General features: G+C 42.7%; 1 protein-coding gene across 7 annotated transcripts in view; it reads left to right on the top strand.

The window, feature by feature from the left end:
- The window catches only part of KATNAL1 (katanin catalytic subunit A1 like 1), a 41,102-nt gene that overhangs the window by 9,915 nt on the left and 3,195 nt on the right, over positions 1-27,992 (top strand). For 6 of the 7 annotated variants that reach the window (XR_010621841.1, XR_010621842.1, XM_065730175.1 and 3 more), the window contains 8 exons: positions 5,497-5,657; positions 7,603-7,771; positions 14,164-14,291; positions 14,792-14,897; positions 22,059-22,217; positions 22,998-23,124; positions 24,073-24,207; positions 26,463-26,589. Coding sequence is in view for 5 of the 7 variants with exons in the window: in XM_065730175.1 (XP_065586247.1) it covers positions 5,497-5,657; positions 7,603-7,771; positions 14,164-14,291; positions 14,792-14,897; positions 22,059-22,217; positions 22,998-23,124; positions 24,073-24,207; positions 26,463-26,589 (1,112 nt within the window). In the remaining 2 variants the exon portion in view is untranslated. Of the gene's footprint in view, positions 1-5,496; positions 5,658-7,602; positions 7,772-14,163; positions 14,292-14,791; positions 14,898-22,058; positions 22,218-22,997; positions 23,125-24,072; positions 24,208-26,462; positions 26,590-27,123; positions 27,978-27,992 lie in introns of those variants that run through there. The other variant, XM_065730177.1, reaches the window with a different exon arrangement.

The following is a 27,992-nucleotide window of genomic DNA, read 5'->3' as shown; positions in this document are numbered from 1 at the left end:
CCATTAAACTTTTAACAGCTTTTGGCTTGTGAAGATTATTACTTCAAGTCTCGTGATCTCATGACATTGCGTGTTATTTCAGCTGCTACCTGTGCACCATGGAATGAATCACAGAGCTGTAGGGGCTGGAAGGGAAGGGACCTCCAGAGACCATGGAGTCCAACCCCCTGCCAAAGCAGCTCCCTAGCCCAGGTTGCACAGGTAGGCGTCCAGGCGGGTCTGGAACGTCTCCAGAGAAGGAGACTCCACCACCTCTCTGTGCAGCTGTGCCACTGCTCCGTCACTGCACTGGGAAGAAGTTCCCACACACATTTGTGCAGAACGTCCTATACTTCAGTTTGTGGCTATTTTCCTCATCCTATTGTCCAGCATGTATGTTGTACATTGTATACAAGCCTTGAGTATAAAGGGACCTTTAATGCAGTCTTCAGGATTATTATCTGGGGAAGGCAGCGGGCACCTTACCAGAGAATCTGAAATTAGCACCTTCTCAGAAATTACCTCTTTTAAGTAAAAGCAGAATTGACCAAAAAAGGAAAGCACTGTCCCCAGAAAGAGCATCAACAAGTGGAGTGCTGTTTGTCATTCTGTGAGTTCATGCTAATTTTGAAGCTTCCCAACACAGCAGTGGTAGCTATGGTAGCTAAGCTTTGTTAGAATCTAGCTGTGCCATTACTGGTGCCAATATCTGCTCAGGACAAGTACCGAAAAAGTAAGAAGTGTGGAAAAGTACCTGTTCTTCATTCTCAGTCTGTCTTCATCATTTATAGGACTACCTGTAGGCCTGGGAGCAAATGATAATAACCCTGGAATCCCCAGTTTTCTCACACCTGCACCTCCCTTACTGGGACTTAGAAAAATAAACCTGCTTTCTAACTCTTTCAGCATGAATAATTGTGCTTTCTCATTCTTTGAGACAGAGTAAGAAGGAATCTGATTATCTGGATGCTGGCACTGCTTTCCAGCTCCAACAGCGACTACCTCTGAACCACTATATAATCACTGTCTGACAGACTGCTTCTCATGAAAAACATAAACCCAGTAGTTACATCACCAGAAACACATATGTTGATGCTGTACACATAAATTTAGCAAAATTCAGGTCTAACCTACTTGGTAGCAGTAAAGTGCAGAATCAATATCAGAATATTCCCATGCCCTCTTGAAAAGCAAAGCAACCCTTAGGTTGTGGATAAGGGAATGAGTGCAGGTAGTTTTTACCTAAAAGTGTCTCTCATCTGGAGTATGGAATGAGCCTGTTCTTTAGTTACTTTGCTTCTTCATCTTCTGATGAAACTGAGGATGATAATGCCACCAGTACCTTTTGGAGGTTGAGTTTGGCAATCTCTAGGTAGGCAGAACTTTACCTTTTGGGAGTGGTCTATGACATTAATATATACATGTAGGTAAGTGCTCAAAGGAGAAGAAAGGATTATTACTTGAATCACTTTTTTCTTAGCATCTGTTGTCTGTAAGTGTGTTCACAATCTGCCTTCATCCCTGAATCTCCTAAAGGATTCCTAGGAAACGGACACTGAGGGAAACCAGCATCTTGAAACGTGCCCATTTTTCTGTACAGTTGTGGACAGTGCATGTTTTTTTCTTGAGGCAGTAAGGTCCATTTCAGGTATTGTGTATACATTCCCTCCTACAAGAGGAATGTTCGTGAGGGTAGCATACCTCCGAGAATGGTTAAGCCATGCCATGGCAGTCGGCCAGCTTGCCACTTGTATGGATTATTATACTCCCCCATACAGTCACTTCTCTATAGGTGATTTTCAGTCCTCAGGCTGGGTGAATCTGTCCAGAGGCTCTGTGTACTAACAGGATTTTGCCAGCAATTTACTGGGAGATGTAGAGCAGAGGTGAAACAGAACTAGGTGAGATTTCGGGTCAGACTCCCAAAGACTCTTGATCCACCTTTCTTTGCTGAGGTGTCAGCATTTTCAAATTTCTACAGGCTTATCTGGGCAGAATGATGCTCATTGCTCCCATCCAAGTATTTGGTGGGTTGTGGTTCACACAGCAAGAGTAGACAGCTTCAGCTTTGATTTCTAGGAGTTCTTGTGCTTGGTGCTGAGAGGATAATTAGGAGGAGAAGGAACATGAATACATGTTCTGCTGGGAACAACTTAAGGATGCAGGTTCACTTGAAGCAATACTGCTTCTAGGGTGTCAAAATGAATGCTGACTGGGGATTGTTATTAATCTAGAGCAACATGCACAACTTCAAAATGACAAAAGATGCATCCTGGAGGTCGGTGCAGGGTCTGCCAAAGTAGCAATGTGACAACATGATAATTCCCCTAACTCCTTCATGGGGTTCGTTTTCATGGTTACTTGCTCGACATAGTGATATTGAGCATCACCTGCTATTGAGACCCTTACTTGTTTTGTATCTGGAGAGTTTGCAGCTTGTTCTTGAGTGGTTCAGAGTAGCCCTAGTCAGAACCAGAAGCAACTCATCTCTATACTTCACAACTATAAAAGGTACGACTCACATCTGCTACTGTGAACTTTACCAGTTCTGACATTCCCCTTGTTTACTCCAATAGAGTTTCTTGGCTCTTGTAGTCTTTTTACTAGACAGCTGGCTTGTAGGAAGGAGCTGCTTCAGTGACAGTTCAGCAGCTGCAGAATGACAGCTGAGCATGCCCCTGGGAGATAACTCGGTCTTTCGACAAGGCCAGAGGCTCACGAGCAAAACCTGCTGTGTGTTATGACCACGTGCTGTGTGTTGCACGGAATCAGAGAGCACAGGAGCTGGAGCTAAGGCAGAAATTGGACAATTTGCAGGGTGCTGTGAGCAGCCAGCAAGGCACCCTTTCCAACCAGCACCACTGGAGCAGGTGATTAGGTGGTCTGTGCTCTTAAAATAAAGGTTAATTCTTGTTTTATAATTTTTAAACACGATTCAGTCAGTCTGTGCCTCTGTTGTTTCTGCCTCGTGTCTGTTTTATTAACACTACACGAATTGCTTCATGAGTAATTAAGGGATATTCTGCATGAAGAGCTGTGAATACTGTGCTTTGACTGCATGGGAACTCACAGGGCATCCATTTTGGATATGATTGAGGGAATTGTTATTTTCAGTTTTTTAAGTGGAGCTTGTTGAACAACTAATGCTAATTACAGGCAATAATTTCAGGTTTGGAAAGTGCTTTTATAGAAACTCTATTAGTTTTGTTCCAGCATGATGCAATTAAAAAACAACCCCGCATGTTATTTGCATTTACCAAGGTACAAAATATTCACGTTATGGGAAGTTTAGGCTGCAGCATAACAAGTAAGAGCTGGTCCCAAAGGTGCTGCAGTTGCAAGATTGTGAAATATAGAGGAACTCTGAAATTCTTTGGAACTACTACAAAGAATAAATGCACTCAGTTCTTGGTCGTTGTGTTTTATACTTGTGTGTTAGGATGTGCTTGCTGCCAAGTGCCCAGCAGGGCCAAGCTCTTCTCACCTGGCCTTCTCTCCAACAGCACCAGCTTCTCTCCCTCCTCTGCACCCTGCTATTCTTTGTCCTGGTATTCATCTGATTACAAGTTAGTGAGCCAGTGCAGTTTGCTAACTCAGCAAAGCTCCTTCTTTATTTATATATTTAGTTATGACCCTCCTGGGGTTGTTTTCTGCCATCATTGAATCCAGAATAGCTGTAGTGAGTGTGGTTAGGTAGAAGTGAGGATGGTGAGATCTTTCTTTTTTTTTTTTTTTTTTGTCAGTGAGAGCTGTTAAGTCAGCCCGTGCTTTCTCCTGTTAACATTAAACATGAATAATGTAAAAGGAATTTTGGGGGAGTTCTCTATAACCTCAACTGGAGCCACCTGGGAGCCCTTATACCTGAGGGAAGGTGCAAAGAGACTGGGTGAGCCCAGACCAGTGATTTCCCTGCTCGCAGCTTTTCAGGGCTGTTGCAGTCACACTCATCCCTCAGAGGCTCTGCTCAGCCACCTCTGTAATTACAGTACAGCCCTCATGGTTTGTGTCTGGCTTGTCTGCCAGCTGCAAGAAACTCTCTCTGCACCTGTTTCACCTGACTCAGTCTCTTCAAGGCCTATAGGAATTTGTCAAATGTTTTTCCTTTTTTTGGTTGTCTTGTTTGAGTACATCGAGGGCTTTTGGTTGGTTGATTTGCCAGGTACCAAGATGGTGATAAAGGCTGCATGTTTCAGAGTTTGCTCAAGTCTTGCTAACAGATGGGCAGCAGCTGTTAGTTTGTTTTCAGCTTCCAAGGCACCAAAAGCTCACTTCCGCTGCATTTTCAGATCCTACTCTCCTTCTTGCTCCAGGGAGCTGAATGACAGTGCTCCAGTCCTCAGTGAGGATTGGACATCATTTTGTTAGTCCTGAGGGGGAGAAAATGAGTGTGAGGGAGAAATGGGGTGAGCAGATATGAACCAAGTGTGCTTCTGCACATACAGTGGTAGGTAGGACACAGCAGCCTGCAGCTGCCCACCATGGTTCCTTTCTAAGCACATAGGGGATGTTGCAGGTTGCTGGCTGCATCCTTTCATCAGTAAGTGCCATTACGAGGAAGGGGTGGTGCTGCTTAACATTAATTTCTTCCACAAGTGTAGAGGTTGATCCTGTGGGATGGAAAGCATCAACAGGTGGAAGACTGGTAAAATGCCATACAAGTGCAAAGTGCACTTAGTGAATCCAAGTACACCTTAAGCTAATGCACCAAGAGCTTGTGTTTTTGAGCAAGAATGTAGAGTGGCTTTTTGGCTGCTGATGTGTACTAAGGAGTGGTGACCTTAACACAAAAAACTCAAGCTTGTAGCAAGCTATATCACAAGTTTCTTCACAGATTTATTTTTCCTAGGCTTAATGAAAAAAAAATTGAACAAATATTCGTTAAATAATTTTGAAATTACTGCAATAGTGCTGATGGTGGCAATGGAAATATTAAGTATAAAATTCAACTGCATAATGCTACAGTTTCATCCTGAGATGTAATTTCATCTCACTCTTTCCTCACTTGCTTTGCTTCTCACTTGAGCTTGTTCTACAGGGTGTTAAAGTTCCTCTTTTCTAGTCTTTGTAATCCACCAAAGACTTGTCTTCTGCTTTGACTGTACAGTAATACTGTGCCCATCAGAAAGATCCAGCCAGTTTTCTAACTAGAACCTTGGAAACTGTGCTTCGAGAAGTTCTTTTATGCCAGAATGGAAGCAAATGTTAAAGATCTGCCAGTGGGGCCCCTACACTGTAAAACTGTGTCTTAAGTGTGCACACATGTCAGCAAGCACGTGTAAACTAGGGCATTCACATATGTTCTGTGGTATTGATCCCTGCATTAGCAGTGTGTCTCCAGGTCTGCTCTGGCACTCAGAAGCAGGAAGAGGAACCCAACTGATTCAGTTGTTATGCTGCTGTTAAGACTGTTGTCAGCCTGATGTGTCTGGGGTTTGAGAATGGAAACCTTGGGAGATTCATATTTTGAGATTTACATTTTAAAAACGTAACTGTTTTTAAATGTCTGTCTTTCTGAAGGTTCGGCAAGAATTAGTAGAAGAATATGAGCAAATTAAGAGCTATGTCGACACTTTAGAGAGTTTTAAAATAGACAGACCAACAGATATCGCTGTATCCCATCAAGATGAGCCTTCCAGAGACCCTGCTGTTTGGCCCCCTCCTGTTCCAGCTGAACACAGGTAATGAGTGGCTTAGGCAGGCTGGTGGAATTAAACCAGGCTGCCTTCATTTCATGTTCTTTTTAGAATGTATTTGTAGCATGAAAATCACATTTCATTTACATTATAGTAATTTCTAATAAAGCATAAATATAATTAAATAAATTATAGTCAGTTTTATTGCTGAAGCTCTAAAAAAAGTCAGTCCTTTATTCTGGTAGTAAGGATTCTGGAAATAAATGAGCTTTTGGTGGCAGTTGCTTTTGTCAGGCGTAGAGAGAACGTTTTTTCCATTTCAGTTTATTTAAGCAGTTGAATTCATTGGTGGCTGAGGAATCAATAAGGAACTGAAGGATCTGGAAGGATGTGGTGGTTAGAAACTGCTCCATACCTGCAGCTAATATAACCTTTATTGAATCAACTGGTTAGTTTATTGCTCACAATGTCCTGCTCTACATGCTGTTCTTTCTTCTGTAACCACTCTAGAAGTAACTTTAGTTAACTAATAGTTTTCTTAGAATAAATTGCATGTGCATTTTGTGATTTTTTTCTCTAATACAGCTTGACACAGGTGGTTGGAGAAAATGATCTACTTTAAATGTGGTTGGTAGCCTTGCCCACAGCAGAAGGCTGAAGCTTGATGATCTGTAAGGTCCCTTCCAACCCAAACCATTCTGTGATCCTAAATAAAAGAATTGAATTTTTCATGCCAGCATGCTTCTGTCATTTTAATAGGAAAGAATTTTGGTCCTTGTCTGCTCATATATCTAAAGGAGGAAAGTAAAGTGAGAGATCTAGATTAGAGGGAAGAAATTCCCAGTTCTTTATGATTATCAGATACATTGATCTTTTTTCCATATATTTCCAAGCCATAAGAATATGAACATAAATAATATTAAAATTGATTGCTTTAGTGAGTGATAAAAATGATTAACAGAGTTTTTGTGATAATGCTGTGGGAAATACAAGATGTATGCCTTCTTGTATCTTTTGTAGAGCTCAGAGCCCAATGGTTCATCCACATCTTTGAGCTGAAATTTAAATCTTGTGCATGTGAATAAGGACAATTAGCCACTCTCCTGTGCTGCTAGGTTTGAAGAAATTGATTGAAAGCAAAATGCAACAGTTTTATCCAGGAGTGCATATAAGTATGTACTGCTGTTAAATCATATTCCAGGAAAGTTTTTTGCAGACCAATAGAAGATGAAGTAGGAATCACTAATTAAAGTTGGGTGACAGTTTTGGCCATGTATTTCAGTTTGTGTGTTCCAAATCCAATCCCTGGAGCAAAATGACTGTGACACCTCATCTTAAAAATAAATTCCACCTCCTCCTGCTGCTGTTGAATTCCCTTTGACATTGTGGGTGATGCACGGAGTAGAGGTGTTTGCAGTTAGGCTTTGTTTACATTTACTTTTGAAGCATTTTTTATGTTTTGACATTTTTACACAGGGGAATGAAGGGGGTGGTAGGAGGACTGTTTTAACATTCACTATCTCCCTTTCTCTCTGTTTTGGGGCCTGTCAAAGTTATTAGTCAGCTTTTGTTTTGCTGGAGATGTCTTCTGGCTGTATAGAACTTGTGCATAGGACTACAGCCTGATATATTCTCCTGATTTAAAGTCAGAGGAAACTGCTTTTACAAGACTTGGTATTAAGTTGTATCCTCTCTTGTTATATGCATGCTCATTTCTTGTAAGATTGGTATAATAGTATTGACTGTTTTCTTTCTTGCACTGTCTAAACTTTTCTTTTGGTGGTTTTTTTTTTGTTTGTTTGTTTTTTTCTGTGAGTGTCAGACAGAAGCAGAAAAAGGGTTTCTGGATTTGCAGATGTCAAGAAATAAGATGTGGTGTGTCAGCTTTGGTGATAATTCACCAAGGCCATTCATGAAATATTAGAATCCTTTCTTTTCAATGTTACTCGCTGTTTTTAGCATGTTTTTGTTGTGCTTGCCTGTTGTCTAGGGCCCCACCTCAGATCAGGCGTCCCAGCCGAGGAGCAAAGCCCTTGAGGAAGGAATCCCCTGGCCTGCAGGCCCGTGGGGCTGCAGGCAGAGCACAGCCGGCAGCGAGGAGCGACAAGTCTGCAGGCAGCCGTGACAGGGAGCTGAGGGCCAGAGGGAGGGATGACAAGGTAAGGAGTGGGGCCAAGCCTGGAACCATTCTTAGCTTCAGTTATCAAATAACTGAAATACTCTGACTCTCATGTGGCGGTGTAAAGGCCCTTCTCTGCCTCCTGCCCCCATAACCAGTTCAGGTTTGTAAAGTGCAAGACTGATACCGGTGCCCTTCTCTGGGCTTCAGTCATTACAAATAGGATTCTGCAGTCCTGCTGCTCCTGCCGTGCCATAGTAAGATACAGGTGAGCACGGAGATCTAGGAGAGTTCTGGAAGTGTTACATTGTGCAGATGTGTGCCAAGTTATTTGAAATTATAGGTTTGAATGTGACATGAGGGAGACGTAGCAATTTCAATTTTCTTTCATTTATGAAATGCTTTTGTTTTTAATATTATGTTTAGAAAGGTACTTCTTGGGAAGATTTTTTGTTTTAAAAAACCAAACAAGAAGAAAAAAAGACAGCAATGAAATGAACTGGAATAAGTTATGGATTCTTTCTTTTGAAGATCCATGCAAAAGAATCAGTGCTGAAGTGAAAGAGGCAGTGATTCATTGTTAAGGAAGGGCTGTGTGCCTGAAAAAACTGCCTGTGTGTGCAAGTCACTGTTTGAGACACTTGAATTTTAAATGTAATTGTGGCGTCGGTGCTGGGAACCCAAGGAATCTGTGGTATGAATGATACTAGTCCAGAGTGTGCTGAGGCTGCTTTGCTGTCGTGACAAAGACACGGGCATCCCCATTCTTTGCAGCATGCAGCTTTGTACGAATCTTGGTAAACAAATAAGAGAATATTTAATCCATTTTTTTTCCAGGTGACTTTGATCAGCACCTTTGTGGCTTTTCTATTACAAGTTGCATCTAAACAGTGCGGAAAGAACTCAGAAGGTGCACTCTTTCCACCATAAATAGATCTTTTGATACACAAGAAAAGTATTAGGATATACCAACCCTTATTATCAGTAGCACATAGGGCCAGGCATATCTTTAGCAGTGCCACTGAGTGACTGCACAGATCCAGTTTAGTCGTTTTAGAAATCTCTCAACTCTCGATCCGTGCAGTCTAGAATAAAAAGTGTGTGACCTGCAACCTAATAAAAAGCTTGAAAGGATTTGTGGAATGATTTACAACTGTGCCAGATACATGTGATTTGTGACAGATTCTCCAGATATGTTGGTGTAAGGTAGCCTTTGGAGCCTTAACTCTGATGAGGGTGGGCTCTGCTCTTGAAGGTTTGCAGTGATGAGCATTACTGGGCTCTACTGTGAGGAGACACAACAGCGTGACTTGTACAATAGTACCTCAGGGAATAATGTGATTAGAAACACCTCTGCTGCCAGACAGAGGAAAAGTCATGAAGGTCTTCCTCATAATGTAGTACATTTTAAACACTACCCTCGTCTGAATAAACTGGTCACTAGGTGGCAGAAGGAAAATAGCTACCAATGCCACTTCTTCAAGAAACGTGCTCTTCTTTTTGTGTTTTTCTAGCTAGTTGGTAGTTATGTTAATTCCTTTGTCTGGGATATATATGCAAAAATCGCATCAGGTTACAACTTGTCACGTGCTTTTTGATGATTTTTGTAAAGAACCCATGATTTTCCTTTGAAGATAATTTTGAATGAAGGAGGAAATAACAAGGTGTGTGAAGTGAAAGACGTCAACGCAACTTTCCGTATCTTCTGCAGAGGCGTAGAAAATAATTTTGACTTCCCTTTCAGTTCTATCCTTTCTTATTTTGCATGTATTGATAATTTTCAATTTCTGGAGTAAACATCTGTATGTCAAATTAAAGATGTTCAGTAACTTTTCGTGGTCAGTTAAAAACAGTGGAGCAAAACTGAAGCTTCAAACTAAGTCACCGGATATGAGTTTTCTCACAGTAATTGCTTAAGCTTTTTAGTTGTCAGTGCTTGGCTAGGACTGCTAAGAACATACAATGAACTTGGATAGCATACCCATTTCCTGAGATGTTGGCTGCAGTGTAATAGGTTATGCTCTTTCCTGGCTATAACACTACCATGTAATATGCATATTTATTTGTAATATTTTTCAACATATATAAATACCAGGGGTATATTTAGGAGTAATTTGTTTTGCTGTGTGCATGAAGCCTTCTATCACCATTCTTTCTTCCCAGCCCATATAATATTTTCATTCTGACTGTAACCACCATAGGATAAATATTTTTAACCCAACTATGCCTGTAAAATGCTCTTTTATAGTGCTCCATAAAGTAGTTTTGAGCTGAAACCCACCTTAATGGTTTTTATCCACTGAACCCTTATCGTAACACATTTCTTTTTCAAAAATACTGCTTTCAAGTGCTTTTTCTTCTTAGTTCCGTGGGAGATACTTTGGCTGCTTCTCAAGGTACCTTCTGCTGCATAATTTCCAGGAGTTTTAGCCTCTGTTCAATAGCTCAGTTTAAAGAGGCAGCGTGAATGTTACCTGGTATGTTTTTGAGAAATCACATAGTGTACCATATTTGAACATTTTTTCAGAGTAGGCTTTAGATTATTTTTGAACCTCAATGGAGGGGATGGTTGATATTACAAAGAATATGAAACTGCAGAGGGCTGTGCTGCCATATCAGTGAGGGGAATATTAAAATTGATCAAGATATGATTGTAAAATATTTTTTTTCTCGATTATGCGAATATGCAATATCAGAAGCAAAGACAAGGCATGTTATAGGAAAGTGGATGTGAGATGAAGGAGTTGCTTTTAGGTGGAAGTACAGGCATCCATGCATTGTGACTGGAAGGTGCATAATCTCCATCCCACTACTCTGCAAGAACTGGGGTGAGATGGCAGCACTGGGAGCTGCCAGTAAAAATTTCCAGTAAAATTTACTGGCTCTGTTATTTTCTCAGTGGAATGACAAATTGTGTCTGTATTTAGAAGTGAAAAGTGATCCAGGCAACTGGAGTTCTTAATTTTATCTAAACAACATGAAAGGTTTTAGAACAAATATAGAACAGAGGAAAAGTAAAACACTTTGGAATAACCAGAAAGTGGATTAGAGGAATACCATTTCTTGAGCACAGGTGTTATCTTCATTAGCACTAACACTTCGAGAAAGAAATTTATCTACCAGGATGCCACATGGGAAGTAATTAATTAACCTAGAGAGACCTAGAACTGTAGAAGAGTAGTGAAGGAATTAAGCAGTAAGAGGAATTCAGACAAATAGTACTGAAAGATAAAGTAACAGTCAATGGGTAAGTTATTTATGGATTTCTTCAAGGCCAGTGACTGAGTCTTGTTTTAGATTTAAATTAATGACCTGGACACAAAAAAAGAGACAAGTGCTCATTTAAACTTGCTGATAACACTGAGCTGGGAAGAGCCATCACCAATAGAGAATAATGAAGGTGTTGTAGAAGAAGGGTTGGGTGACTGTGCTGGAGCCATGGGAAATGGGATGATGTTCAGTGGCCCAAAGCAGCAAGCCAAGTACTTGGAGATGGCACTGATATTTTCTGCTAGAAAATGGGAGCTCAGCAGCTGTGGAAAACCTTGAATGTATCAGCAGAAATAGTCATAGAATTGCAGTATCACCAAGGTTGGAAAAAATCTCTAAGATCATCCAGTCCAGTTGTCCACCTATCCGCTATTTCCCACTAAACCATGTCCCTTGGTACAACATCTAAATGTTTCTTGAACACCTTCAGGGACAGTGACTCCATGGCAGCCTTTCACTGCCTGACCACTCCCTCAGAGAAGTATTTCCTAACGTTCAACTTCAATCTCCCCTGGAGTAACTCAGTGCCATTCCTTCTAGTCCCTCTTGTCCTATTGCTATTACATGGGAGAAGAGGCTGACCCCCACCTCACCACAACCTCCCTTCAGGTGGAGACTGATAAGGTCTTCCCTGACCTTCCTCTCTTCAGAGCCTTCTGTTCTCCAGACTGAAAAACCCCAGCTCCCTCAGCCACTCTCCGTCAGACTCGTGCTCCAGACCCCTCACAGCTTCGCTGCCTTTCTCTGGAGACACTCCAAGGCCTCAATGTCTTTCTTGTAGCGAGGGACCCAGATGTCATGCTGAAATTCTCTGTCCAGTTGAGGTGGTACCAGTTGAAATGAGAGCTACCAGTGCCATTAGGGTTGCTCTTGGTGAGGCAGTGGCTGGAGCATTCTGTATGCATTCAGCAGCTGTGCTCCAGGAAAATGCGTTCGTATGAGAAGAGGGGAGAGCAGAAGGGCTGCCAAAGTGAACAGGGAGCTGTATTCAGCTGTTCCCCGAGGACGTTGGTTTGATTTGGAAAATGAGGATAGTGCACAGGCATGCTTTCTGCCCGTCAGGGTAGTGGACACATGGAAGAGATGACTACTGAAACCAATGCACAAACCGAGTACAACAGCAGAAATAGGTTCATTTTGGAAATGAGAGTTTTATTCCAATAGGTCAGACTGACACCTTTTCCTTATCCCTATTTTTTCATTTCCCTTTTCTTTCCCCTCATTTTTTCCCTTCCCCCTCCCTCTTTTTTTTCCCTCCTTCTTTTAGCTGTCACATGAAAGGCTTACCACCGCCTGCACCGCTTTACACAGTCACTGTTCTGTTCGGTTTCTCCTGCACAGCAAATGCTGCAGGCAGAGGAGTGACCCTGCCTTGGCCATGGCTTTGAGCTGCTGCTTCAGCCTCCTCCCCCTGTGCTGTTAGCTGAGTAACCTCCCTCCTCTTGTGCTTTGCAGCCTGCCTTGCTTTGCTACACCCTGCAAAAGCCAAACAGATGACAGGTTTTGAGAGGCAAAAGAAAAGTATAATGCTAGGAAAATCAGTTCACTGCAGAGGAATATGAGAGAAAACTGTAACAAATACCTTTCATTTTAGTGTTTTTTTTCCCCTTCATTTTAAGTTACATTTGGATTCCATTTTCTGTCTTCTGAAACGTTCCTAACTCTACAGGGCTTTCTCTCTCTGTTTCCTCTTTTTACACCAGGCCATTACATTTTTGACATCAGCTTTTTGTCTCAACACAATTCTCAGCTTAATTTCCATTGCAAAAACACTGATCTGGGAGCGCCAAACGACACTGACTCCACTTGGAAGTGAGAAATAAAACCAGAGGGAAGACAGACAGCTCCCTGCTGGACGAACGGCAGGCACGCTGCAGCCACTGCCTTTCCCTTTTTGCAGCACGAGGTCGTTGTGTGTCTCCATCTGTCTCTCAGCCCCTGTGTGAGGCTGCTTTTGCGCAGCCAACTGAGATCCTTTAGCTTCCTGCTGGTGGGGATCAGAAGCTGAGTGAGGAGTCCCAAAGCAGCTCCCTGCTCAGCCCCCTCTACCTTACAGCTGCTTTCTGAGCACAGCTGAGCACTGCCATTGAGCCAGGAGAAGTGGTTTCCATCTAATGCCCAAAAGGAGGAATTGTGCCCTAATGTATCAAAGGGAAAACATTGCTTTGCCTCGCAAGCTCAACTGCATTGTGGAGGCATTAACCAGAGATCTGCAGCCATTGGGGGCAGTGGCAGGGCCCCCAATGGCTCTAGGAGTTCAAAGAGGTCCAGGTGACTTGGGAGCTTCCTTAGGGCTCTCAGTGCAGTCCTTAAATAAACATGTCCTTCTAAAAGCACATAAGTCTTAATAGAGTTGGCTTCAATGAGAGAAGGGAAGCGGATAGGTTGCAGTTAAGGAAAGGAGAAAATGCTGGGCAAGAAGGCCTTAATTAAAAAAAGAGAGAGATTCTTGGTTTTTCTCCACTGAAGACTGCTTGTCACAGCTTTGTCATTACAGTGTGCCAGTGGTACGTACCTGGCAGGTAACATGGCAAATGAAGCATCTTCAAAATTGGCTTTGGATGGTCTGGTCTTAAGTGGAGTTGGACTCAGAGATCCTTTTGGGTCCCTTCCAACTTGGGAACTTTTATGGTTCTGTGTGATGCAGCTGAAGCCCCGACACTGGCTGCATTGTTAAGCTGCTTCTTGCATTCCTGCATTCAGTGTCAGTTATCTAAAGAGTGGTTCAGCATTGCTAAGAGAATTCAAATTGCTAGTAAATAAAACAACAACAAAAAAAAAAACAACTCACCAGCCCACCCACTGTGACGTTTAATGATGTCTGGTGAGGTTTTATCACTGCAGCATCCATGAAGAAGGCATTCTGCTGGTGTGGTATAAGCAACCACAGGTGTTTGGGGATGGTTCTTGGAGTGCAGGGTATGAAAGCATTGGGTTTGCTGGCCATCATGGTGCTATGATCACAGAATCACAGAATTGTAGGCGTTGGAAGGGACCTCTAGAGATCATCAAGTCCAACCCCTGATGATGTGATGGCTGTGTTAAAGCTTCATACCTCATGGCTTGAGCCGAAGCAAACCAGACAATATTGCCATATGTTTCTAGTAAAGAGTATGTTTAGAGAAAAATGTTCTTATGAGTCTCTGTGACTTTCACTTTTAGGGGAAGAAAATACCCCAGGAAGGTGTTGCTGATGGGGAAATTCCAAGATTTGATGGAGCAGGTTATGACAGAGACTTGGTCGAAGCTCTTGAAAGGGACATTGTGTCGAGGAATCCAAGTATTCGTTGGTATGAGGATTTTCTCTATTAAAATGCTAGTGTGGGGAAGTGGAGGAATTATTCTTCTCCTAACTCTTAAAACAGGGAGCCATCACTATTTTCTGCAAATGAGCAAAGCGAGATCTTTAGGCTTTAACAGTTTATTAGTTTGATTACAGTTAGGCTTTTGTTGCTAACTGGTATTTTTTGCAGTACATCCATTGCAAGTACTGTCATAATAGAAGTATACTCCAGAGAACTTTAAAGATATCTCTTTGGTGTTCACATTGTCCAAACCATTTTTTAATTAAGCAGCGGTGAGTAACTTGAGTTGAAAATCATTTTTTCTGTACCTTTCACAAATGGATTTAGTTTTAGGTAACAGGATTGTAGGAGCACTTTCATGAGGCACATTCAGGCATGCTAAAAGGGATGGTACTGAGGGAAAAGCTTTTTTCTTTGTTCTCACGTAAGAGTGGGAGAAATACTGTCATACAGTAATCTCATAAAAGTTTATTTCTTTTGCACAGGGATGACATAGCAGATTTGGAAGATGCCAAGAAATTATTAAGAGAAGCTGTTGTTCTTCCAGTGTGGATGCCTGATTTTTTCAAAGGGATCAGAAGGCCTTGGAAGGTAGGGATTTATTTGGTGCTTTAGTAAATGACAGGCTGTAGTTACATATGCCTGCTGCTGTAGAGTGTGTGGATGCCTGAGTGGATACCTCAAATGCCAAACAGGAAAGTTCAAGAATTTGTTTGTGAAATCTTCTTGTAATGATTCATATAAAATGCACTGAAATAAGCAGCTGGAAGTGTATGCTGGCTTCACACTGTATAATTGTTTTGTGTTTACTCAGCCATTGCTTCTCAGTGTTAATACATCAGCCGGTGCATGGGAACAAGTATGTAGTGCATATTGAGAGAAGCAGAAGTGCCTAATGGAAAGCTCAGTTGGTTACGGTGTCTGCTTTTCACCCAAGGAAAGCAGTCATTGGACTGGTTTTATTTCTGCATGTGCCAGCTCTCTTTTTGCTGACTGCAGACTGCAGGCTGGATGATGCAAGGAATTGAGGAGAGAGAGAGAGAGAAGGCTAGTCTGATGATTTTGCTTTACAGCTGTGCTTGCAGCTAGACTTAGTTACCTCTGGAGTGGCAGGAATTCAAAGCAGGAGCATGAGCTGCTGCAACAGTAGGGCTGTGGGGCTGAGCTGGGCTGGGTGATGGACTAGTGACGAGCGTGGCCTGGGCCTTTCTCAGGGCAAAAAAGGAAGCAGAGGGAGGATGCTGCTGTACGGAGAAAATAAAATGATCTTGCTTTAGTTGTGGAGTGGATTGGCACTTGTTTTAGTAATAACTAGTCACTGCATAGTGGCCATCTAATTGTGGGGAGGCATTCAGTGGTAAACTGGGGAAAAGAGAGTCTGTTGCAAGCTGCCTGTCCTTGTGAGTCTCCAAAGACATTATGTGTTTGTGGAATGCAGTGTACATGGGTAGTTTCTGTAGATTAGTACAGTAGTTCAGCATACGTCAGACATTGCATTATTAATGTTGGCCCTTAAGGCTGCCCTGATTTACACTTAGGACTCACTTTCAGGGCTGTACTTCAACCCGAGCCACTCTTGGATCCTCATTGTGCTGTCTGTTTACAAAACAAAGTCATGCAGAATTTGAGGAGTAGACTTGCTATTTTGGGGGCTTGTGTCTACAGACAGTAAAGAGAGGAAGCTGATAGGGTGGGAGTCAACAGCAGTAGCCTCGGGATTGCTGTATGAGAGATGTACACAGTGGTTTTAGTGAGTTTAGTGAGTTGCAAGGAGGTGGTACAAACCTGGAATCAGCAGAACTTGTAGGCCAGAGCTTTATGGCTATTGGGCTTTAGCGTGATTGTGGTTAAACACCAGTGGACTTGAGGTTGACCTTGAGGTTAACCAAATTATCAGCTTGGACAAAGCCTAGATATCACAGACCACAAATACAGGGTGAGATTTTAGAGTCTGTTAAATAACTGAATCTCTCATCTTTCCTCTGGGTGTAGAGGAATTTGGTCCATGCCCTCATTATAGGCTACAGTAGCCCCATCTGTCCAGTCTTCAAAAACTTCTAAGGGAATAAGGAGCTGCTGTGCTGCTTTTCTGCCTCTAAACACAGCTAGAGGATGTAGTGGCCATCTGTCTTTAAGGCAGGTATCTCAGCAGGCTGCAGGCAGCATGAAGAGTGCTGCCAGTCCTGTCTCCAAATATGTGGCAATGGATAGAGAAACGACAGCCTGCTTGTCAGAGTTAGAGCCTCTTTCTCTTTGCATGAGATTATCTTTTCCTGATGGCCAGTATTGCTTCTGGAAACTAGATGGTTGTAGACATGAAAAAAACGTTCTGATTATTTCCTTCCTTCAGTCTGAAATGCAAATTGATTTCTGACAAGTCCATGAAGGGTCTTCATTGTTAGCCTTCTCCCTGGTGACTCGTGAAGCTGTAACTCTCCTGAATTTATTTTTCATGCAGAACAGCATGCATTTTCCTTACTATTGACCTCTGACTGTGCTACAGGGATGAGAAGTTTTGAAGAGAAGCCTGTTTCTCGCAGTAATCAGTGTAGCAGCAGGCATTTGTTGAGCCTAGGCATTCAGGACAATAACTCAGGGAAAAGGCAGCCAGATCTGTTCTTGGATGTTCAGACTCTCCTGAGAAAAATTCCGAAGACAGCACTCGCTGTTTGCCCCTGCATTCAGAGGACAGTGCCTGGAATGAAGGAGCCAGCTGCCTTCCCAATTCAGCACAGGTGCTGTGTGGTTGCAGCTGGGTCTCTGAGTGTCCACAGGCTTGCTCTTTCTTTTTCTCTGAACTGTTTTGTGCCAAGAAGGCCTGGTTGCTTGCTGTGCTTCCCACTGCTCTGCTAGTGATTGTTACAACAACAAGAAGTAACCCTGCAGTGATTTCATCAAAACACTTACTCCCTGCAGTGTGTTTCAGCTTCTTATTGGAATACTTCGGATTAACAGAGCCTTAGAGGAGGAATAAAGAAGTCTTTGTGTTTGTCAAGGATTTTAACTAGTGAGTAAGTGGCAGCCTCCTAGTTACAGAGAGAAAGAGTGACTTGATCCTGTGTTTCTTTTTGCAGCCATGCACATCTCATTTTGCTGAGAATTCAAGGTGTGGCTTTTTTTCTTCTTTATTTTTATTTTATTTTTTTTAAACGGACATTTCTTTTTATCCGAATGCTTGGTGTTCCTCTGGCATTGCACTGGCCTGGCTGCGTTGCACCTGTGTTAGGTTCATATCTGATGCCCCCAGTATCTGTGCTAGGTAATGCTCACTGTCATAGTTAACACAGAAGGTGCAAAGCGATGGGCTTTTGAATTCAGCAGTGAGCAGGGTGTGTGGCTGAAGCTGGAATTGGACCTTCCAGAGCCATGGAAAACCTAACTGACATTAGCCCCACGTATCACCAGCTCCTGCAGTAAACACAGTTTGTCAAGAACAAGGGTTAAGTGTGATTTGAAATAGGTGATGCTTCTTTTAAAATATAAAATAAGCACATTTGAAACCTGAGTGAACAGTATCTGAGTGAACATCTCTGCCCTACCTATCACAGGCCAAGTAATTTTCACCCAGTCACTCCAGGCTCATACTCTCATTATAGTATTATTGGTACGACTATGCAGGAACTCGAATCATAGTGTATGTCTGAATGTTCATGGGGAGAAAAAAAGGAGTCAGTTTGCTTTTCATGCTTTCTGCCCTGGAGTTTAGGAAACCTTGAGCAGCCTGAAAAGTGACATTGAACCGTTAGCTGTATGGAGGAAGTATGAACATTTCTGACTTAATTTACCAAAGAATGTATGTTGAGCTTGCATTAGCTAAGTGTTAAATGGCAATAAAGGTATTAAGAGTTAATGGAAAATGGAGTACAGAGAGGCTATTGCTTCTGAATAGTACATTTTTGAATAATTGCGTTCCCGGTTGATTTGTTTTTATAGATCTCTCCCATGTCATTCTGTGTGCTTTTTGAAGTAAATTTTTGCAAGGAACAGATGAAATCTAATTTGCTATGTGGCTTGCGTTTAACAGATACTTTACTGCTGTGGTATTTTATGTAAGATATTAATTGCAAAGCACATTATGATATGCAATTCTAATTCTGGCTAATTTGATTACCCTCGCAACCCACTACAACTTAATTTTAGGAAACTCTTCTTAGCATATGGTAAGATTTTGTAGTTGAGAAAAAAAGGCTTGCATGCTATGTTTTTCACAGTGCCATGCTCATAACCATAGTTCCCCTTTCTAGTGCTGAGGGGGTGCTACAGTGTGCTGCTGAAATGGTCAGAGAGACCATTCATAAACATATGCATTTAAAAATAGAATTGTGAATGAGTCCCCCTTGGAGTCAGCAGTAACCTCACTATGGAAGGAATTACTTATTTTCAGAAACTTGTGTTGTTTGTGTTGTGTCTCACTTAAAAAATACTACATTTGCTTCAAGTCATGGTGATTAACCAGTCTTGGTGCTTCAATCTTAAAGGTCTTAACATGGATCCTGAGTGCACTGTCTGTAGCTAAAAACATGCTTGCATAGTGATAAGTAAATTGTAGAATCACAGAATGGCTTAACTTGGAAGGAACCCTAAAGCTCATCCAACTTGGCAGTGAGCACCTCCAGGGATGAGGCATTCACAGCTTCTCTGAGCCGTCTGTTCCAGTGCCTCACCTCCCTCTGAGTAAAGGATTTCCTCCTAATATTTAATCTCAATCTCCCCTCTTTCAGTTTAAAACCATTATCCCCTGTCCTATCACTATGCTCCCTAAAAGAGAGTCCCTCCCCAGCTTTCCTGTAGGCATCCATCAGGTACTGGAAGGCCACTATAAAGTGTTCCCAGAGCCCTCCCCTACCTAGGCTGAACAAGCCCAGCTCCCTCAGCCTTTCTGTGTAGGAGAGGTGCTCCATCATCTTTGCTGTCACCTCCAGATTTACTGCAACAATTCCATGTCCTTCTTGTGCTTGGGGACTCAAGAGCTGAACACAGTATAGCAGGTGGGGCCTTACAAGGGCAGGATAGAGGGAAGCAAACATCTTCCTCAACCATCTGGCCACTCCTCATTTCATGTAGCCCAGGGTGAAGTTAGCTTTCTGGGCTGCATGTGCACATTCTGTTTTTCATAAACCAGGACCCCCAAGTCCTCCTCAGGGCTGTTCTCAATCCACCCCTTGCTCAGTCTGTGCATATACCTGGGATTGACCTGGCCCAGGTGCAGCACCTTCACTTGACCTCGTTGATCTGCATGAAGTTCATGAGGGGCCACTTCTTAAATGTGTCCAGGTCCTTTGAGTGGCACCTCTTCTTTCAGTTGTATCAAACGCTTGGCTCAGTGTGCAGAGCTGGAGAGGTGTGCACTCCTTACTCTCCTTCAGACAGAGCACAGCTAGAAAGGCAGTCTAATGACGTGTTTGCCAAGCTGGGACTTGATTGTCCAGGTGTCATTTTAAAATTATCATTTAGGTTCATATTAAATGGAGTTGAGTAGCAGTCCACGTAAGCCAAATCGCAGAATTACAGGGGCTGGAAGGGACCTCCAGAGATCATGCAGTCCAACCCCCTGCCAAAGCAGCTCCCTAGCCCAGGTTGCACAGGTAGGCTTCCAGGCGGGTCTGGAACGTCTCCAGAGAAGGAGACTCCACCACCTCTCTGCGCAGCTGTGCCACTGCTCCGTCACTGCACTGGGAAGAAGTTCCCATGCACATTTGTGCAGAACGTATTCTTCAGTTTGTGGCCATTTCCCCTCGTCCCTTTGCCACACACTGCTGAGAAGAGTCCAGCCTCGTCCCTTTGTCTTCCGCTCCTTAGGTATTTATAGATGTGGATCAGATCCTCTCTGAGTATTCTTTTCTCAAGGCTGAACAGCCCCAGGTCTCTCGGCCTTTCCTCATCAGAGAGGTGTTCCTGTCATGGTTTTATGATTTTTGGTACTGGTATTCCACATCATAACATCATGTAGTGCATTTAGAGTTAAAGAGTTAATGCTCCAGCTCCGTGGATCATCGATAGTTCCAGGTATACCTGTCTCAGAAGAGAAGAAGAACTCCATTCCCCAGAGGACTTTGCGATGCTTTGCGTTCTTACGTGTTTACGCTCAGAGGGAAAGATAAAAACTGTCTGCGGTCACGGGACACTCTCTTTCCTTTGGGATCGACTCAGCAGTGGGTGCTCGCTGCCGTCCGCCTTCAGCGTTAGCGTAAGGCCTTCGGTTTATCGGACACTCTCTCTCTTGCTCATTTTATTTGATTTATTAGCTTTAATTCCAATTATATTGTATTATATTGTGTTATTTTGCTTTTCCGATATCTTATTTAGTAAATTAGCTTTCCTCCTCAGATCGTTGCCGCTGTTTTGTTCCTAGGCCCATCTCCCTTTTCCCTTTTCCTTTTCCCCCTTCCCCTTTCCTGGGGCGTGGGTCCGTGGGTCCCCCACACCAATCGTCACGGAACCGGGCCGAACCTGCCCGTAAACCGTTGACAGTTCCACGCCCTTTATCATCTTTGTAGCCCTCCACTGGACTCTTTCCAGGAGATCCCTGTCTTTTTTGTATGGGGGAGCCCATAACTGGACACAGTACTTCAGGTGAGGCCCCACCAGGGCAGAGGAGAGGGGGAGGATCACCTCCCTCGACCTGCTGGTCGCACTCTTTTTAGTGCACCCCATAATCCCATTGACCTTCTTGACCTCCAGGGCACACTGCTGGCTCATGGCCAGCCTGTCATCCACCAGGACACCCAGGTCCCTCCCCTCAGAGCCTCTCTCCAGCAGGACATCTCCCAACCTGTATTGGTGCATGTGTTTATTCCTCCCTAGCTGCAAGACTCTACACTTGCTCTTGTTAAACCTCATCTGGTTCCTTTCTGCCCAACTCTCCAGCCTGTCCAGGTCTCGCTGAATGGCAGCACAGCCTTCAGGTGTGTCAGCCATTCTTCCCAGCTTTGTATCATCAGCAGACTTGCTGCAGGTGGACTCTATCCCCTCAGCAAGGTAATTGATGAAGATGTTGAACAGGACCAGACCCAGCACCAGCCCCTGAGGAACTCTGTGTCACCCTCTGCGCTCTGCCAGTCAGCCAATTCTCAAGCCACCTTATCAGATAGAGCAGTGTTGTTCTGCTGTCCAGCAGTGTGATAAGAATGGTTTTTCATCCAGGAAATGGTAAGAAGCAGTACTTTGGCCACAGAAATACTAAGATAGAGAGATGAAATGACAAGACAAACCCTTGTGTCCAGTGGATGCTCTCATGCAAACTGAATTGTGGAAATCAGCCAGATTCATACGTGTACTTGGCTAGGATTTTTTGACAAAATGTTTTGGTGTAGAATAATGGTCTGCTGTTGAAGGCAACATTCTGTAAAAGTATTTTGATTTTTGTGAAATTTTCTTCTTGAAGGAGTCTTCCAAAAAGATGAATTTACACTTTTCATCTGCCTGTACAGCCACTTCTAAGTTGGGAAAGACCCAAGTTCAAGTCCAGGCCCTGCCTGATTCAGAGCAAGTCTGTAAATCTGTCACCTCCTTCCCACGTGATAGCTGCAGCAACTGCTATTGCCTTTTGTGAGTCCAACTTCAGTGAGGTAGTAGGAGAATTATTCACAGAATGCTTCCATGCTGTTCTCATGCTGCAGGATTCTCTTGTTTTCCACCAATGTCAATTATGATATTAAGCAATCAAAATACTGATTTTGGTTTATTTTGAGATGTAGAGGACTATTGTGCAGAGTTTACTTGTTGTTCATCACCTTTGTTTTCACTTTTCAGGGCGTGCTGATGGTCGGTCCTCCTGGTACTGGCAAAACAATGCTAGCAAAAGCTGTTGCTACTGAATGTGGAACAACATTCTTCAATGTGTCTTCCTCGACGCTGACATCTAAATACAGAGGCGAATCTGAAAAGCTTGTCCGCCTCTTGTTTGAAATGGTATGTCCTCAATGATGTGATCTGGGGATCACTGAGGTGTGAAGGGGCCTCCCTCTCAGTTCCCTGCCCCTCCAGGATCACACTGAAAGTATTGAGTTCACTGCACTAAGACTCTCTTAACCAGACAGAGAAAAGACAACGTGTGTATCCATCCTTTTCTGAAATGTCACCGAGGATTAGGAGGGAAATGGCTCATCACTCACGTTGAGGATAGTGCTTTCCTGGCTAAAGGCAGAGTGGTGATCTTGACAGAAATTATAGGAAGTTATTTGAAATTGGAAAGAACCAAGAACTGTTATTCTAGAAGCAATAGATATTTTATTCTGAGTGATGAACAAGCTTCTCAGTGAGTTTTTGAGCGCAGTCCATCATGTGGGCTGTGTGAAGGACATACCCTTGTGGATCTGTACTTGAAAGGGTCATTCCTGCCTTCAGGATCTACTTCTGGCACGCTCTCAGTTGAAACCTCTGTCTTTTGAGCTAGGTGGTTCCATTCTGTCCCCTCTGTCTTGCCCTCATCAGCACAAAACCTGGATATTAAAAGCTGCCTACGTAGTGATTGTGTTCCTTTTCCTCTTTGCAAGACCTCTGACTTGAGGAGTACAATTTAAAACGTATAAACTTAAGCATGTACCAAACAGATTGTGAATCAAGGTCTTGAATTGCTTCCTTGTGACAAGCAGGGAAGGTAATATATGTAGTAGCTGAACTGGGTCGTGGTCTGATGAGGGCTTGTGCTTGCTGCTACATCTTAATAGTGATGTTTTCATTTGAATGAAGGCGAGGTTTTACGCTCCAGCAACAATCTTCATTGATGAAATTGATTCAATCTGCAGCCGCAGAGGCACATCGGATGAGCACGAGGCGAGTCGCAGAGTCAAGTCAGAGCTGCTTGTGCAAATGGACGGTAAAGATCACAGCTTTAGATCCGTGGGGGCTGGGATGCTGTTTTGTCAGACGTGGGAATTTAAAAAACTTGAATAACCTGGAAAACCTGGCTTTGTGGACGGGGAAAAGTATGGCAAAATTTGAGAGGAATGCATTTTCTGAGAATTTGAAGGCAGATAACTGGGAGAGGGGCTCTGCTTTATTTTTTCTAAAATGACCATTGTAGAAAGTGAAGAACTCATTTTGAAGAGGCGCTTTGCTATAGGAGAAGCAGATAATGGCAATTGGTGAACTTTAATACAGACCTTTTATTTTTCAATGCAATTTAAGCAAATTTATCCTCTTTCATAGAGTCTCCTGCTCAGGGACCCCATCATCAGATCTGATTTTGCTGTACGCTGTGATGACAGCTGGTATTACCCTTTTTTTATGCGTATTTTGTGCCTGTTCTGTGCAGGTGAACGCAGTGAGGACCACCACCCAAGGAATGTTCTGTGGTGTAGTGCTTTGATTACTGCCTCTGTATCACAGCTGCTGTTGAACCAGTCTTTGTTTGTAATGTCCTCAAATGTTCATGGGCTAAAATGGGGCAATTTATTTCCTCCAAGTGACCATTTCTTTACAGTCCTTGTTTGGGAGGTCAGGGAGTTTGTGTCTTATATGGACATGTTTGACAGAGATGGTGTTTTTGCTGTGGCTAGTAGTGCTACATTTGCATATGACTGTGTTAGTAGCACTGTCAAAGAAAGCCCTTCTTTGACTCAGCAGAAGAATGAACTGTCCCTCTTTCTGTGGCAATGATCCTGCCCCATCAGCCATGTGAAATCTGGAAGGCAGTACTAGGAGTGCATGGAACAGTTGCTGAGCCTTGTCTGAGCTGTTGTAACATTTGCACGGTGTTTCTTAGCAAGCATCTGGGAGAATAAGAGCAGCAGAGTGAAATTTCTCTGAACTGTTGTGCTTGCAGGAGTAGGTGGTGCTTTGGAGAATGATGACCCTTCCAAGATGGTTATGGTATTAGCTGCTACAAACTTTCCTTGGGATATTGATGAAGCTCTCCGAAGGAGACTGGAAAAAAGGATTTATATACCTTTACCCACAGGTATGTTTGGTACAAGCATTTTACTTCAAAATGTCCTGAAGCTACCTTAGGACTACTCCAAGACTGTACAACTTGGGAGGAATCTTTGTTGTTGGGTTTTTTTGTTGTTTTTTTTTTTTTTTTGTAATGAGCAGTTAAATTCAGGAGTTAATCATTTGGTTGAATTGCTTTATTCTTAAAGAGAGTGAGAGAAAGGAAAAAAAATAAATACTTGCTTGGGGGCTTAAAAACAAAGAGCTGCTGCATTTCATTGCAAGTCCATTGATGGGTTCTTACATTGAAAGAGAGTTAGTTTTAATGAGCCTGGAATTATTTTAAATGTTTAACAGCCAATCCTTGAGTGATCATCAAAGACAGCCTTTGGACATGTTAAGAAATACTGCAAATGCATTCGCGCCCTTACAGACGAATGTAAGGGAGTGGATCCATGAATTTCCACTTACAGGCTTAGTTCATTGTAAATCACTGCTTGCTCTCTGGCTGTGAGTCGCTCAGAATGCAGCAGGCTGATTGCTTTCCTGCCCCAAGACATCTCAGCTTGTATTGTCTTTCCCAGCTGTCATTCACCTGTCCTATTAATTTTGAGATTCCTATCGCTTGAAGTTTGCATAGCTTTGTTTCTTCTTGGTACAGTGGATGCTTCATCTCCCTGCATGAGCACTCAAGATAACAAGATGTGTGTTCGTGCTGACAGCAATTGTGATTGAGTTTAGCAGGTATAAGGACACTTAATAGTTGTACAGCTTGTCTGCACAGCTCACAGCTCCTAACGGGATGCCTGTCTTTATGACCAATTAGTTTAAAATCCTATCAGCTCTCGCTCTTGTTTCTAATTAAATATGATTGTTTTTTTTGACACAGTAGATTACACCTTGGACAACATGCGAGATGTGCTCCTGTTTTATTTCCAGTTTTATGTTCCCTTGCATTTATTCCATATATAAGAGAGGTTGAGCTGTTCTGTGTGAGTCTAAATTATGTTTTTATTAACTGCGCTGTGCCATTTGATGTGGTCAGGCAATTTAATGAACAAAATGTTGTGTCATATATACACCTCTGTGCTGGGGCATTTGGTGCATATATACATTCTACCCTTTTTCTTTTTTGAAATACTGCAAGAGTTTGCTTATCCCAAAAATGAGAAGAATATTCTCTGACTCAGGAGGCTCTCTGCAGGTATGCTGTGTGTACACTGTGCTCTGTAAATAATAAATCCCCACTTTATAGCCAGTCCCAGTGGTGCATGATTGATACCTGTCTATATTCTTGACAGTTCTGCAGAGCACTCCAAACTAGCTGCCTTAGAGAAGCTTTCTGGTTTTTTTCCCCCTTCCTTTTTAAAGTAGAGACATCAGTGAATAAAACATGTGGGATGTTTCCTTCCGACTTTTGGCTTTTCCTAGTGCTGCTCCCTGTGACAAGGTTGTCCTCTGTTTTGAGTCATAACAATTACTGTCTGTGGAAATAAGGGGCTGAGCTGGTTGGTGATTCTGTACAGCAAATGCCAGGAAAGCATTATTCTCCACTTTGCCACCATTGTGCGGAGTAACACTGTGGCCTAAGCTGTCAAGCCCAGAGTGTTTAGCATATGGACTGAAAAGCACATATGGATGTGCACAAGAAAAATGGTTAATTGACTGCATCAGTACTCATTTACACAGCTGATTATCACTGTATGTACTTAGGTCTGAAAGTGGAATGCCAGGACATTGGTATTATACATATATTAATACATTTACTGTATTAATGTATCTGTTTTCTGTCAGGCTTCAGCAGTTTTCTTGGGTCCCAACTGGGTAAAGTGCTTAAACACATACTTAAAGTTCAGCCTATTGTTAGGGGCTCTGTGTTGTCAAAGCTCTCTTAATAGAATCCTCATTGTGTTTCTAATTAAACTGTGTGAATAATACACAATCAAACACATGAACAGAGTGAATCCGAAGGGATATGAGAAGAAGCAGATGTTTGTAGGACTGTTTTAGTGCCTTTGGGTAGCATGTCACCAAATGCTTTGTCACCTGAGAGGTAACAAGCACTCCTAATGATCTACAACTTTGGAAAATGCCTTCAGAATGCACTATTTTAATATACAGATTACTGTATTTGTTTCCACACTTTACTAAGATTTGTTCTCCCATTCGTTTTCTTGTATCAAACCCTTTTCTTTGTGTTCTTCACTGAAAAATCTGAACTGTTTGTGTTTCGTTTTGTTTATGACACTTGCAAGATTTCAAGCACACGTTTTTATGTTGTAGCAAAAGGCAGAGCAGAACTACTTAAGATTAATCTTCGGGAAGTAGAACTGGATCCTGACATCAGCCTTGAGGAAATTGCTGAGAAGATTGATGGCTATTCTGGTGCTGACATCACTAATGTTTGCAGGTATTTTGTTCCCCTTAATTTGCAAATGAGACCGCGTGCCAAGTCATCGTTTGCATGATGTGATAAAAAATCCAATACCCACAGCAGCTGAAGCAAGCTAACTGTGAATATTTTGGGGGCCCAAATCTATTTGCTGGAACCACGCATTGCTGTCATATGGAGCACTCTGAACAGCATGATGTTTTGCACGAGATGTCATCATGTTTGCTTAGATCTTAAGTAAAAATTATCTGAGCAAATCTCCTCCTGTGTTACCCTTGTCTGCATTCACCAAATGTTTATTACTGTAGTTCAAAGCAGGCTTGGATACTTTGTTCTAAATCCTGTGAGTTTAAGAGCTAGCATTTTGTAATTCTGTGATAGAAAGGAACTTTTCTAGACTGCTTTTTCAGGGCTTCAACACCTTTCATGTCCAGACAACTGCCAGTGCAGCAGTGTCTTAAACTCTCCCTGAATGTTATCCGTGTGAGGATGTTACAGCTAATGTATAACATTAGTATGGAATTCATTTCCATACTCATTTTGAAAAATGAGGCTCTTCTGGAGGAGGATGGGTATTTGAAAAAACTTATCAGTAGGAACTCTGCATCCCTTACGGAGATAGCATCCCTGCCAAGTGGAACTGATTCTTTAAGAATGTGGCTTGGGAATATTTTTTCTTGCTGCTTTGCTGAAATTTGTGAAGCAACACCACAGTTTTGAAAACTTTGGTATGTATCACACAGTGCAGTAGTTAAATTACCTGCTCTCCCTGAGGCATGTGTTATCCCCTGCTGGGGAAGAAACCTGGGGAAGGGGAAAATGTAATTTCAAGCTGCGTGTGGGCTGTGGTGTGAGAAATGAGCAGTGCTCTCCGTGGCAGTGGGCCTCTCTGACAGCTCCAGAGCTGGAAGAGTGATGGAACAGGTAGAGCATGGGCAGCCACAGGCACCGATGGCCTCAGCCCCAGGCCACGTGGTGTCAGTGTCTGACTGCTGCATGCAGGGAGGATGTTGAAGTCATAATGGCATGGGGAGAGATCTGCCACATCCAGAGCACTTTTGGAAGAGTAGAAGAAAAATCCTTCAGTGCAGTTCCTCTCCCACCCTGCCCTTTCCTGTGCTGAAGATGTAGAATTTCATCTCAATGAATCATTATAAAAGGCTTTCAGTTTTATAGTTTTAATTATCTCTGCGCATTTGCCATATGCTTCAATGAGTTTTGGTGCCAGTGCATTCTTTATATTGAATTAATGTTGGAATCTGGGAATGTGAATGCTAACAAAGATGTGAACCGCATCTTCTCTGGTAAATAAATGCTCTCTGAAGTGTTCCTGCCAGTGGTTTCTAGCAAGAGAATACAATCAAAATTCATAGGCTTATGGCACATGCTGCTAACAATTAGCTCCCATGCATTGTCCTGTA

Source organism: Cyrtonyx montezumae, unplaced genomic scaffold (assembly GCF_038088225.1).
Source record: "Cyrtonyx montezumae isolate F1298 unplaced genomic scaffold, pur_monq_1.0 scaffold_12, whole genome shotgun sequence".
Lineage (NCBI taxonomy): Eukaryota > Metazoa > Chordata > Aves > Galliformes > Odontophoridae > Cyrtonyx > Cyrtonyx montezumae.
This window is presented reverse-complemented; position numbering and strand designations above follow the sequence as displayed.